At 41.0% G+C, this 15,079-nt stretch overlaps 1 protein-coding gene across 1 annotated transcript in view; it reads right to left on the bottom strand.

The window, feature by feature from the left end:
- Positions 1-15,079, bottom strand: part of Ryr3 (ryanodine receptor 3) — a 376,321-nt gene that overhangs the window by 125,060 nt on the left and 236,182 nt on the right. Inside the window, exon 46 of the mRNA XM_033765294.1 lies at positions 10,383-10,518. Coding sequence (XP_033621185.1) covers positions 10,383-10,518 — 136 coding nt within the window. The remainder of the gene's footprint in view (positions 1-10,382; positions 10,519-15,079) is intronic.

Here is a 15,079-nt window from a genome sequence, read left to right as displayed (position 1 = left end):
TGAGAATTTAGTCCTTGACTCAAGACTTACCGACAAGACTTTTTTGATACCGTATATTAAATGAAGCCTGAAGAAATAAGATATTTCTTAAAGCTCTGAGAAATATAACCGAGTGTAAATTGTGATAAGCTGTTTTATTATTTATCCTTGTATAAACTTTGGCTAAACCAGTAAATATTTATCTCACAGTTTCTGTAGATGAGGAATTTGGGATACCAAACTCGGTGGTCTTGGCTTGAGATCTCTCCTTTGGCCGCAGTTCCAGGGCTGGCCAGGGTTGCAGTCTTCTGAAATCTTATCTGGGACTGAGGTGTTAGGTTCCCAGTTCCCTTGCAGGGCTGGTAGGAAGAGGCCTCGGCTACTGGCTGAAGGCTGGGTGCAGGGCTTGGCTCCTTACTGGACTGTCCTCTTTGTAGGGCTGCTGGAGTGTTCTCCTTTCAAGGCAGCTGGCTTTCCACAGAACAAGGAATCCGAGAAGAGAGCAAGGCAGAGGCTGTGATGCCTCTACTACTCTGGTAATCCATCCTTACTCTTCCACACGACATTCATTAGAAGTGATTTGCTAAGTCGAGCTTGCACTTAGCGGGTGAATGTTTTAATAAAAAAGCAATTTTTTATTAAACGGCCAGGAAGAATCCCTCAATGTAATGTACTCACAAAGTGATCCCATTTTTGTAGCTATCAGTGAATGACTGATTTTCCTATTTCTTAAAGAGGTGCAAAATTTTGTCCATTTAAATAAACAATCTTAACTAGAGCAATGTTCTAATATTCCAGGAGAGATTGTAGGTAATGGATTCTATCAGGTCTCAAAAGATCAAAATCAAAACAAAATTTGATATGGTCTATGCCTGATAAGTTTAGAAAAGAATTCTATTGACTAAGTTCCTCCATTTTTCTTATCCATTCTTCCTGTTATTATCAGTTTACTTTTATATAATAGCAACGAACCACTCAACATCAACTCTTTTAAAAAGGAACATTATCAAGGGAAAGAAAAAAAATAGGAGAAAATGAAAAAATGGAAATAAAATGTTGTAAATGGGGAGGGGAGGAGGGGGTGAAGGGAGGGCAGGGACAAGGAGAAAAAATGACAACCAAGACCTGCCATGTAAAGGTACAAGATCCCAATGATGAATGCAACTGTACTGTATACCTAAAATGTACCAATAAACTCAATGAAGGAAAAAAATAAAAAGGAACATTATCTTGAAAAATATAAATATACAGCAAGAGATTTAGGAATGTAACTCCAGTGAAATTACCTACTGAGAACTGAAGCTATATCTGCTATCACTAGAAACTCTGCTGGGGGAAAACGTGCAATCATTCTGTAGTGTTTTTAATTTTTTACAGTCTTCTAACAAGTAACATTCTATTGAAATTACCACGATATAGCAAGGTAGATATGAAATGATTAGCCCTGATAGGAATACAGACCAAGTTACTCTCCAGTGTTACCACTAATTTAAAATTGGAAATCAGGTCCAGTTCTTAATCCTGTAAAATACGTGTTTTCTCCCAAGGCCTCATGCATTTCTTCATTTCACAGGATGCCACTAGTTACTGGTGCTCTTGTGTTCAAATACATGGAAATGCTAAAGAAACAGTTGACCAGAATCGCAGGCCTTTTAAGGTGCACTATAAACCTCCAAGAGGATGTGAAGAATTAGAGCAGGCGTCATAAATCACAAAGCCCGGCAGCCATCAGACAGGAATATACAAATAACTGTGCAGGAGGACAAGAAGCACAGCGCTGGAGTGTGAGGCTCCATCTCTAGGGCTCTGGCCACATTCGAGTGCGACCCCATCTTGACAAGTCTTTCCAGAGAAGCGCCAAGTCTGGGATTTTATTTATTTATTTATTTATTTTTGGTACCAGGGATTGAACTCAGGTCCTTGCACTTGGAAGGCAGGCCACCGAACCGCTGAGCTAAATCCCTGGCCCCTATGGGATTTTATTTATTTTAAAGCTTCCCATTTATGCATGTTGCCTCAAATTTCAGACAAAGAAAACACTGCAGTGTGAACACAATATAATTTTAGACCAAATCATGTTAACTTCACTTGGCAAACTCAGAATAAAGCATGCAGTTGTCTTCTTCTTTACCCACAGACCTAGAGAGTGACTTAAGCTCCATCTTGTGGAGGGAGGTGAAAATCAAACAACTTGCAAATACATTTTAACCATCCCCTCCCACCACCAAAGTTTAAGTTCTGGTTAATACAGTGTTCCAGAATCAACTTAGAAATGTGATTAGAAGGTGAGAACAGACCCCCGCCCCCCCAAACCCCAAAATAAACGACCTGGTTTCTTGTTCAGCTGTTTAGTGAATCACTGTGTAAGGAGGTACACTGCCCCATCTCACGGGGTCTCATTTGTCCTGCTAAGATATTCACGACCCCTCTGGTTTCAGAGTAAATCTGTTAGTCTGATTCATATAGAGATTTTTCCTATCATGTCCAGTTGATTGCAGGGGCCAAGCTTGCTGTCTGAATGCTTGAAATTAACCTGGCCTCATCTTTCACCCAAACTCATACTTGAATACATCTGCTGTTTCTCCCAGCTCTGAAGAGCTGACCTTAGACACAGCTTGTTCTGTCTTAGAGCTTGGCTTGCTGACATCCTCTTTTATCATTATGCATTACTGTTTAAATTCAAGACCATCAGCATGCGCCACTACATATTTTGGAATTATATAACTTTATCCAGAAAAGCTTTTATTAAACTGAATTTCAACAGCTCATCAGTATACAGTCACTGCTCAGGCCTTCAAGAAGAGTCTGAAAGTTTTGGAAAAAAACTTTTGTCTTCAAGCGTCATCCAGGGTACAATATCAAAAAGAATTAGTTTGCATTAAAATCAGAATCGGTATGAACAAATCCTCAGGATATGTGAAAAGGGTAAAAATTATCACGATAGTGGTATGATGGAAAGAATAAATATATTTTCGAAAGGCAGAAACCAATGAAAAGTTTAATGACATTGTTCAATTTGTAAGAGAGCTTAGATAATGTGACCAGCTGAGGGTGATGCCCATGTTGCATTGTTCATTGAACTTATCTGATGCAGTTAACTCACAGGAAGGATACTTCAATAAAATAAGATAACCAACACATTTAAAAACAGATACTTTTAGTTCGATTTAACTCACAGTTCACTACTTTCAAAAGTTTGCGGCCTTCCATACTTACCAGGTAGCACATACACCTGTCTTCTCACTTGTCATTTTTCATTGTAAGAATAATGAAGCTAGCACTGGAAAATTAGGAGTCCAAGATGGAGGGGAAAAAAACCAATGCTGCACATGAAGCTTATGTAAATACTGATCCTTTCAGTTACCTGGTGGCCATGTGTCGGGGCTAGTCTGTTTCCACCAGCATGATGAATTCAACTAGACTGTTCCCATAGTGGTCAGCACAAAGGAGTTTGATGGCCTATAAAACCATAAGGTGCAGCAGACATTGAAAACTCAGATAAGTTTGCCATTGAAGTTCATTTGCCCAACTAGCCTTATTCTATCTGAGTTTCATATCTTCAGAGCTAAGGTAATTAGGGTGGCTCTCACAAGTGACCTCGAAAGCCATTTTGCATTTGGACATCTGTGGGAGTTGTAGCACACACCCTACAACAGGACAAACTGAAGTATAACATTGACACTAATTAGAGAGGGGACCAAAGAAAAGAATTTTCCAGCACTTCACAAGGTAGGAAGGACAGCATGATTGGAAGAGGGAGAATATTCTCTCCCTAATGACCTGTAGCTCAGCAAGCCTGATTCCCAAACATATGTACTCTGGTGAAGCTGAGCATTGACCTTGAGGGCATCTTTCAAGGGAGAGTGAGATTTGAGATAAACTAGTTTTTGCCCAAGGGCTTATACTAATGTTTTTACTTGACTTCTAAAATAAATAATGAACTTAATAACAGCGTAAATATTCACAGTGCATTTTCTCAATGCTTCTGAAGGCTGTGTTCATCTTACAAGCATTAAGATAGAAATGAAAACGATTTTTCCCATTTTACTCTGCTAAAACAATCATACCCACAACAGGGACAATGAATAGAAATGCAATGATTTTTATCTTTAGCCCATCACCTTTTCTTACTCTGTACTCAAACCACAGTTTCTATTTTAATGTTCCTTTGCCTGGAATTTCCCCTTTCTTCTCATTTCTTTGGCCTAAATCCTTGACCCAGGTAACTCCGTGTCTCAGTTTCTTTTTTCTTGTTGCTGAGACAAAATACCCAGCACCCACAAGTTCAATGAGGAAAGGTTTATTTAGTTCACAGTAGAGGTTTCAGTCCGTAATCGGCTGGCTCCAAGGCAAGGAGGCACATGACAGAGGAGCAATAGTTCATAGCAACAGAAGACAGAAAAAGGAACAAGAGACTTTAACAGCATCTTTCTGCCCCTTCTATCTTATCCAGACTGCTTAGGGTGGGTGGTACTCATATCCTTAATCCTAACCCTTGAGCCCAGCATTGTACCATGAATCAATCCCAGTTTCACATACGCTAGATTCAGCCACTTCTGAAAAAGCCACCTATGACTGAGGCTTTGGAGGAACATCTAGACACAAGCTATTGTTATAAATTGAAAGCTCTAAAAGGTCCACCATCTCTTCTCTAACTAAAAAGAAGTATCTCTAGACTCATTCATGCTGGGCCTCCAGTGTTTTCTTTATACTGGCACTTCACTGGGGCTTCCCATCTCTATCAGGAACAGCTGAAACCTGGGAGCCCCAGAAACCTGTCCTCAAATACCCTGAATTCTTTCTTTGTGCCTGATTTCCTCACTCGGTCGTATATTCCATAAGAATAAGGCCTTTGTCTGAACGACCCAGTGCTGAGTACTCAAGGGTCTTTCTGACATCTAACATCTAATAGGCATTCAAAAACATTTTTGGAACAAATGAACAGAACTCAAGGTAGAGGTTTGAAAGGATGGAGGAAAGGTTGAGGGTGTCTATCAGTGTATCACCAGAACAACTGGCAGCCTCTGGCAGCCTAGCCCTAGATTTCAAACAGTTCTCAAGAAGAGAAGAGATATCCAGCGAAGTGCCAGTGTAGACAAAGAACATTGGAAGCCTGGCCTGAACGACTCTAGAGATGCTCTTGTTCAGTCCACTTAGAGCAGAGATGGCGAACCTTTCAGAGCTTTCAGTGATAACAAGCAGTGCGTCGTAGAATGTGTGCCGCAGGTTTACGACCATTGACTTAGAGCACAGTAACAGAGGTGACGGCCGGGCCCCCAAATCTGCTTTTTGGTAAATGTCAATTTTTGATATGTGTGAGACTTGGAATGAATGAAATCATTACAAGTAGTGAAGACACAGTTAACTTCTCCTTAGAGCCTTCAAAGCAGCCTGGGAAGGGAGGAACTGGGGATGCATCCATAAACTGTGATAGTGCACAGAACAGACCAGGGATGGTTTGTTCATTTGTTAATTAATTTAGCATCAGTTGAGCCCATTACATTCTAATCACGGATCTAGTAACTCCGGGCAAGTGGAAGACAAGGAGGTGAGGTTTGGATCTAAGACTGAGAAAGGCAGAATGGAGCTATTATAGACCTGCAGCAGTGTTCCTCAACTATCTTGAAGGTTTACATGAAATCACTGCTTATCTTCCAATGCCAATTAGATTTCGATGCTACTGATTATGAAGCAGAGGCACACTTAATAGTGTATGTGAGCGAGAAGAGGAAGGGGAGTTCATTCTTATGCAAGTGCAGTAATGGCCCCAGGGGAAGGTGATGGAGTAGGATGGAGTAGGATGTGGCCAGTGGAAATGGAGAGAAGCAGGTGGATTTCAGAAATCTTCTAGACACCGAACCAACACGATTTGCCAATGGATTGGATATGGGGATAAGTGGAAATATTGAATAAAAAAAGCCATCTAATTTGTTTTGAATAGCAGGGAAAGTGGCAGTTCTATTTAAGGAGATGGCTAATCCTTGGGGAAGAACAAATTTGCAGGAATAATTAGAGATTTACACATTTGAGATGCCTCTTAGACCTCAAGTGGAAATATCAAGCAGGAAACTGGATAAATATCAAGTCCAGGATTCAGGGAAGATGACAAAGCAGGGGCTGCATACTCACGCATCATAAGTTTAAATGTACAATGCAAAACCAGGGGACTAAAGGATATCACTCAAAGTGAAGTGACACAGTAGCCTAGGCATTTTGAAGAATAGTATTTAATTATAGAGAATCATGTCAAAGTTTTGCCTGTGTGTCTAAAATATGGATCCCTGTGGATTTTTAAAAAAATACAAATTGAAATAAAATTTGAATAAGATGGAAACCTAAAGTTAGAATGGAGGTTTGATATAACAGAACCCACCTATTATTACAGATACCATTATTATGGATGAAATCAACTTGTGATGAGCACCAGGCTCATAATATTACCATTTTGTGTGCACAATGTTCATAGGCAGGGTTTGTTTTCTAGTTCAGCTTCTCCCTAGTTTTATTTAGGTATCAGTTTCATGCATTACTCTTATCAATGAAGTAACTGATGAAGCCCATCTAATACAGAGTCTGGGCCTTTGGGTCAGACACTTGGTCAACATAGTGACTGAAGCCCACAGGGGCTTGAAGGACAACTGATGATAAGCAATGAGCTTGGTGGGAAAGCAACAGAATCAAACTTTCTTTCACCCTAACCAGATTTTCTGATTTTGGTACTCTTGGCATTGGTTTTCCCATTAGCTTCATGAGTTGAAGAATTTCTTTTCTATTATATATTGTATTTTGACTATGTACTTATTTCTGGGCTTTGATGATGTTTCACCTTGGGTTTTCACAAACGGAGCCACATTTTCTTGTCTTTTTCTCTGTGGGTCCTGTAGCTGTCTCCATGGACTGATCTCTTCCCCTTCTCAGGTAAGGGGTTCCAGGAGGTTCACAGGGGTAAAATGAGTGAGGTGGGTTGGAGATTACACATACCATATAAGCAGCAGGAAAGTGTAACAAAGATGATAAATATCCAAGTCCCACCAGCTGTACCTGAAATGTATCTCACATTCTACCTTCTTTTACCCTAGACTGCAGTACCTCAGCAGTGCACCATTGTGACGTTCATATTTGTTTGTTAAACTCTTAAAACCTTTTAGTATTGGTTAATTTTTTGAAAGGTTGCTCAATCTTTCAAACAGCATTGTAAAGTTAAAACCAACACAATCGTCTTATACATTTTAGTCCTAATTAGCCATAGTCTTTAGCACCTATCACACAGAATACTTAATACATCCTTTCTGACTAAAGCCACGAGTACATGAAATATTGCTGAAAAGTACAAGGAATGTTTAATTAAAAATGTATTACAATAAAGACAGACTGCCGTTAGTCCCTCTCTAAAGAGTCCCCTTCACTTCAAACACATTCATCCTGCCATTTTTTTTTGCCACTTTTTGAAGCAGTTAGGGAAGTTCTCTTTCATGAATGTTTTTAGTCACACTGTCGTAGCTACCTCCACGACCTGAACTGACTCAAAATGTTTACCTCTTGTGGGCATTTTGACCCAGGGAAGGGTCAGAAGTCAAGCTGTCATATCTGGTGAAAGAGTTAGATGGAGACTAGTTCGATGGTTTTACCAGCCGATCATTCCATTGGTGGCACTAGACAGCAGTATTCACCATATTTTTTATCATACTTTGTAAAGACACTTATGAAAGAAGACTCCCAGAACGACTTCAGAAAATGGTAAGAACAGTAAGATAGGCATGTTTGAAGTGCGGGCAGTGTGTGTGTGTGTGTGTGTGTGTGTGTGTGTGTGTATGTGTGGTATTTTGAGGGAGATTAAGGGCAATGTATCTTTTTCTGCAATACAATTTTAATTTAAACTTTCCCTATCCATTTTTATCACCTCTCATATGGCTAGAAATGAACTGGATGATTTTGAAATATACACACATTGCATGGCCTCCACAACTAAGAGGCCACTTTTTATTTTTCACCCTGATCGATAACATGTGCTGTCCCTGTGCTACTCTGTAAACAATGTCCATTCCCTTCGTTAAGGTGTTACTTAATACCTGCCTTAGCTATGGAAGTCCACACTAACGTTACCAGATTCCAGTCACCACTACTACTCCTAGCAGGCCAAAAGTCACATGGGTCACTATGCAAGGAGAGGTGATCAATTATGGGGTTTTTAGTAATTGCTCCAGGCACGTTCCTGACAATTCTATGTGGGTTTGCTCTGTTTCCTGGTTTGAGTTGCAAGTGTCTTCAAGCAGGACTCATCTCTTCTCACAGTATCTCATGTACTCTTCACATGAAGACTCAGTTCAAGACCCCCAAGTAATAGCCATGAATGGTAAATCTGCCTGGGGAAGCAGTTCAGCAAAGCTAAAAGACACTGCGTTCCTCACGAGTAAGTTTATAGCCCAGGAAAGAACACTAAAACACCCTAAGAACTCAGGAAAGACCACTAAAACACCCTAAGAACTCCAAGAAAGCACAGGATAATTTTTGCCTCCTTGTGGACTAGAAGGAAATCTTATCTTTCTCTGAACCTACAACAGGAAGGGATTAGGTGTAGACAGCCAGACACATCTGTGTTTAGCCTGGCTACTGACTTTGCCCACTGGGGCATAAGTAAAGGATTCTTGACCTCATTACTACCAGAATTAAATACAACTTAAGGCTTCTCAGCAAGCCAATAAAAATAAAGTGGAGAAAATTATATGCTTTATGAAGTTGTTTTAAAGATAAATCTTATTTAAGAAGAATTAACAAAAACATTGGGAGGTGGTAACAATGCTAGAAGGAATTATCTAATTTTACCATTTTGATATAGCAAAGCTTTTTATTTGGCTTTTAAAAATCCCTTTTAAAATTAGCACTAATAAGTAATTAAATAGGCCACAATTTTTGACAGGCTCAAAGGAGAAAGTGCTGTTTTGTCTCTGTTCATCAGAGAGACTGCTAGAAAAGTCTTGAGTCAAACTCCTTTGGCTCAAATCCTGGCTTCATTTCATTTCCTCCTACCTGTGTGACTATGAAGGTAGAAAAGACACATTTCATTCTGCCTTGATCTAGTTTGTCAGTTATACAGTCTATTTATGTAATAACTATGAATTCTTCAAGTTAACTCCACACACAAAATATCCTCTCTTTACTGCTATAATAATTGTGCATTAATTCTGGAGCATGATTATTTTAGTAGGAAGTGAAACCAACTATTGGAGGATACTCTGAAACTACCTTGAGAGAAGAAAATGAAGTTTAGCAAAACTATGATAAATACATGGGAGGCCGCAATGAAAAAATACACGCAAAGATGTAGAAAAGAATTGATTAGGAACCTGGCTGGGTCAGTCATAGGCAGCAAACAATCATCTCAAGGTATATCTAATCCAGCTAGGACAAGGGGAATTCCAGGAGAACAGAAATTCAAAACTTAAGCTAGCACAGTATGGAAAGGGTCAGTAAGCAAGGTAGGAAGGCAGAAAGAAGAAAAGCACATGGGAGTATAATCACGGCATCACGTCAAAATATTTTGAGGTAAATTCTCATACTTAAAACAAGTGACATGATTTTGTGTTAACTTCAATCCCTTTTTGAGATCACTTAACCAGGCCAGCTGGATTTATTAGCTTGTGAAACAGGGGAGCAGAATCACAACTGTAATACAGATATGAGTGAATATTACAATATTTGTTGCGATAACAGTAGCAACGATTTTTTTTTGTTTTGTTTTGTATTGGGGATCGAACTCAGGTCCTTGTGCTTGTGAGGCAGGTGGCGGAACCACTGAGTTAAATCCCTGGCCTGATTGCAACAGATTCTTGGTAGGCATAGTATCTTTGCAAGAAAGCAGTCCACTTATTCTAGCAATATTCAGTACATTGTCTGGTAAAAGTAAAGAATTCTGATAGAGCGGGAATACATTACAAATAGAGGATGACTTGTATTGAGAAAAATAGGGTTGGGTAGGCCACATTTTCTTCTTCTTGAGAGTTTAGTCACCTTTTATAGCTCTTTGGTTATTACTGATTTTTTTCACTCACTCATACAACATTATATTGGTCTGAATATGCAATTAGCTCTGTGAAACAGGTGAGGTGACATATTAATACAGCCCTTCAGTTGCAGAAAGAAGAGGTACAAGAAAGTGAGAAGTCCAAGCCCATGTAATGAATTTCTTGCTGGATCTGGGATTAGAGCTCAGTGCTGTTCCTGGACTCTTCTCTTGGCCCTTGTCTGGCTTGGTTCTCCCAGAGGCTTCTCTTGTGAGAACCAAGCACCTATAGAATCTATCATATTCATTGATAGAACATAATGAAATTATTCATTTTTCTCCTCGCACATATCCACAAGTATGTCATTCTGGACATAAAAGGCACGGAAAATGTGGGACTCACTGTTCACAAAGACGGCAAACCTCAGGAAGGACAGGTAGCGCTCCCCTTCAATGGGATTCCAGCCAATGTCAGGGTACCCTTTGGCCAGAAGCATGGGGCAGCTCTGTAGGCCACAGCCTGCCAAGTAGGTCACCACCTGCCAAGAACAGTAGAAGAGTGAATGCCCACACCCCCCAACAGGATGGCCACTGTACCAAACAGAGAAGCAGCACTACTTGTTGGGGAGGGCACGAGCAAGCTTGAAGTCTTGGGCACTACCAGTGGAGTGTAAGATGGTGCAGTCCCCATGGAAAACAATATGGTGATGTCTCAAAAAATAAAACAATGGGATTACTATTTCAGTAGTTCCAGGTCTGGGTATACACTCTAAAGAATGAAAAGCAGAGTTTCAGAGACTTGCTCCTGTTTGTATTCATAGCAACATCAGTCACAATATCTAAAATGTGGAGACATCCCGAGTACCTATCGATAGATGAATGCATAAGTAAGATGCAACAGATAGATACAATTCAACAGTGTTCAGGCTTCAAAAGGAAGGAAATTTTGGCATATGTTACATCATGGATGAACCTTGAAGACATATTCTCAGTAAAATAAGTCAGTCACAAAAAAGGCAGATACTGTATGATTCTACTTTTATGAGGTCGGTAAGTGTAGTCAAATTCACCAAGATAGAAAGTAAAATGGTAGTTTCCAGGGCCTATAAGGTGGTTTTATAAGGTGGAAAGAGTTCAGCACTACAAGATGTAAAGTGTTACGGAGATGGATGGTGACAGTGGTCACATGGTTTCGTAAAAATGTTTAGCATCACTGAATTGTACACTTAAAAATGGTCAAGGTGGTAGGTTTTGTATTAGGTGTGTTTTATCATATAATAAAAATTAGAAAAAAAATAAGCCAAACATATATATTGAAGGAAAAAAATCACCCAAAGTTTTTACAAGACAGCTATGAAGACATACTTCCGGGATATGAAGGGGTTTCATCTCCCTGGAAGGTAGGGAAAGCCCAAGACTCCTAATGAAAGTTCAGTTGGTCTGTAACCAGAACTTCCAAACCACTTTTGTTCCCAAATAATCAACAAAATTGATTTTCACTGTCATTTAGGAGTAGCTTGACACTGCCCAGGTTTTTCTGGTTTAGGCAACAGGTTAAATATCATTCTAACTAGGGTACATCTGGGGGAATAATGAAAGAAGAGAACCCTTTGTGGGACCCAGGCTGGCCACGGGATCCTGAGGCCAAGATGTCCAGTGGCTGATTAACTCAGAGGGCTTTTGTGCAATTGGGGTCGGCTCTGCTCTGCATCAAGAACTTGTGTCCAAAGTAAAAAGCCAAGACGTTCAGGCTGCGTGGCCAAGAAGCAGGCCCATTGAAAAGGAGAATTAATAGCTTTCCCTCTGCTTCCAGACACTGTCACAAGATCTCAGCCTAAGATCCTTTATGGATGTTAGGTTTTGCCTCCTTTTCACAGGAGTTGGGCAAAAACACTTGCAAATGACCTTTGTTAAAAAGTAGATGCTATTCCAGTTTGCTTACAGAGAGGAAAATTCACTGTGTCACAGACTCCTCAAAATGAGGAATGATGTCTTTTTCTTTCTTGTTTGCTTTCTTTTTGTGGTGCTAGGGACTGAATCCAGGGCCCCACGCATGGTGGGGAAGTGCTGTACCATGAGTTACATCCCTATGAAAGCCCTGTCTTTTAAATTTCTTAATTCCAAGGGCCTTGTGCACAGAAGGTGCTCAATAAGTGTGACAAATGAATGACATACTTGATGATGTCAAACACTGTTATTCCACAGGAAAAATAAGTATAAAGAAAAACTCAGTAAGAATTATCATCATACTCCTTCCCTCATAAACCAGTAAGGACACGATTCTGCTTAGAGCTCAGATTTGATTATGTCATAAAAATGTCAGGGAAATGTCAGGAGGAGCCACAATTAGGTGGAATTTTTCATGGTTGCAGGTGCAGATTGTTTCACTGGGTAGGGAAATAGATGCATGCGCATGTGTGTTGGGTGCTGAAGTACGGTTACTGTCCAGTCTTAATAGGCATAATTTCTCCTTTGATCAACAGAGGGGAAAATTCCAGAATTCACCAGTTCTTTGCATAGCACCCTGGGTAATTTCCCAACACCAGAACAAATAACATCGTGTGCAGTACGCTAAGCCAGTCTCAGCCCTTACGAAGTCATGCTCTTTTCAGCTTTCTCTGCAAGCGCTCTTCCCTACTCTCAGCCTGCGTGCCTGTACCTGTCACATCTTCCACCCTTCAAGTGAGGCTCAGCATCTTTGTCGAGCTACAGCTTCACTTTAAGAGATGAACAGAGGCTGAGTACTGAGTACTGGCCCTGCCCTGTCATAGGAGACCCATTAGCTGCTTTTCACAAAACACTGAGTTTTTTTCCTACCATTTCAACGGAAGAATAACACAGTGTGCCGGTGGGCTGTTCCCTGGGCGGCAGAAATTATGCATAGACACAGCATGTAGGGAGCAGCTGTCATGCCAGAAAGCAGAGTGGCGTAGGGTACCAGTCCCAGCATGTGTGTAGGGGCAGGTGGTGTCCCTTCAGCGCAGGCCTATGGGGCCTGAAGGAACAACTCTAAAATTTCCTTCCTGTAATTTTCACTTACTACTCTCCTAGCCCATTAGAGTTAACCCTAAGTTATACCGCAATGGGATTTCACAGAATTTTAGAAAGCAGGGGAACGTCATTCTGTTATTAGTTGTTTGATAAAATCATATTTAACAAGCTCAATATATCCATTCTTGCCCTGACTTCAGCTTTTGAACTTAATGGTTTATTAGAGGCTCAATTAGGTTCAACAGTAATGTTCACTAACTCAGACAAAATAACAAAAATGTTTTCACATACATTTTGTCCCCCCCCCCAACTATCATCCTTTAAAAAGTACATCTTGGATATTGCAAAAGACTGAAAAAGCAAAATGAAATGACCATCTCAGACAAATCCCTCCTTTAGCGATGGAACTGTGTCTTCTTTGGTTTATATGCTGCAGCCCTAACTCTTGGAACTTCACTTCAGAGGCGCCTGATTTGGAGATGAGGTCTCTGCAGAGGTGACTGAGACTGACATGGAGCAGGGGCATTTTACATGAGAAGGAAGCTGGGACACACAAAGACACACAGAGACTGGGCGAGGACACAGTGAGGCGGTGACCTCTGCAAGCCAACGAAAGAGGCCTCAGCAGACACAAAACCTGCAGACCCGTTGGTCATGGATTTTTAGTTTCTACAACTGTGAGAGAATAGATCTCTGGTGTTTAAACCACACAGGCTGTGGAGCTTTATTACGGCTTTTTTTTTTTTTTTTTTTGGTTCAGGGTGGGTCCTCAGTAATTATTAGTTAAATGCATCTGAGAAAGAATTTACTTACTCAAAAACTTCAATAAACTACAGGTGGGTTGTTATTTCATCTTACAGGTCGGACACGCTGCTGCAGTGTGACCAGGGAGTCCCTACCCAGCCGGACCAGCAGCACTGTTATGAGTGGAATTATGCTGCCTGAGTGGCTGCCTCTGTACACAGCACAAGCCGCTACAGGCATCATTTAGTCAAGAGGTAGCAATTTCTCCCTTTTCTCCTTCCTTGGCCTATTTTCTCTGAGCTGCCTCACAGACACTCTTCAGAAGAAAGAAAAACAAATTACATGAAAATTTCCCTCTTAGCTTCTCATGCACATTTCCTGGAAGTTCCTCATCTCTCTTTGGCCTCTCCTCCTCCTGTGTTTCGTTGGTGCTCTTTCCTGTGATTCCCTTCCCTAGGTGCTCTGGTATTCAAGGTCCTGACCTAGCCACTGCCCTTCTTGCTCCGGACCGGCTGCTGGAATGATGTCATTTACACCCAGGGCCTCCCTCCTCCTCCCTGTGCCCCACCTGCAGCTCGGAAAACCCTCCTGAGTTTTAGGGCCACGGAGTCAACTTCCCATCTGACACTGCCATGTTAGCCCTTCAAACATGATGTAACCAAAAGCCAACTCCTCTACCCACCTCAACGCTGCTCCACTTCTTGCATTTCCTAGAGAAAAAACCGAGCCAGCCCAGCATCCAATTAATGGCTGCTGTTTGTCCTCTAGAGGCCCTGTGAATTCAAACATTTCTCACAACCACTGAGTGAGCATGAATTGAAGCCAGCAGCATCTTGTTCTTGTTATACTATAGACTCCTCTTGACTCTTCTTGATGGAAGGCCTGCCTGTTTCTCTGTCAGTTTTTCTTAAAGTGTGTCTTCTAAAGCACAAATTGTACCTCGTTGCTCATCCACCTGAAGCCCCCAACAGTCTCCATTGCTCTCGGTTCTCCAGTGTGGGACTAGAGTATAGCAGGCACGTGCATGGCCTTTGGAGCCAAACTCTGAGTTCTTTACTCAGCCACTCACTTCCTGACATGGGGGATGTCACCTAATCTTTATGCCTCCATTTCTCAGCCCATTAACTAGGGACAATAAAGATAAAATGGCTCATTCTGACAGTCCCATGAGTCAACCCATAGGAACCCATGACACACAGCACAGCCAGACACGCAGTGGTTCTACATGAGCATGAACTTCTCTTGTTAATAAAGTCCAATTCCTTACCACTCCTGACTCCTTTCTCACCTCCTACCCAGAATCCTGTGCTCTGATGAAACTAAATTTTCTAGTCTTTTACTATGTGAAAAAAGTTCCTTGCTGAG

This window comes from Fukomys damarensis, unplaced genomic scaffold (assembly GCF_012274545.1).
Source record: "Fukomys damarensis isolate Sample0158 unplaced genomic scaffold, DMR_v1.0_HiC HiC_scaffold_17, whole genome shotgun sequence".
Classification (NCBI taxonomy): Eukaryota; Metazoa; Chordata; class Mammalia; order Rodentia; family Bathyergidae; genus Fukomys; species Fukomys damarensis.
The sequence above is the reverse complement of the archived record's forward strand: the minus strand, read 5'-3'. Positions and strand labels throughout refer to the sequence as shown.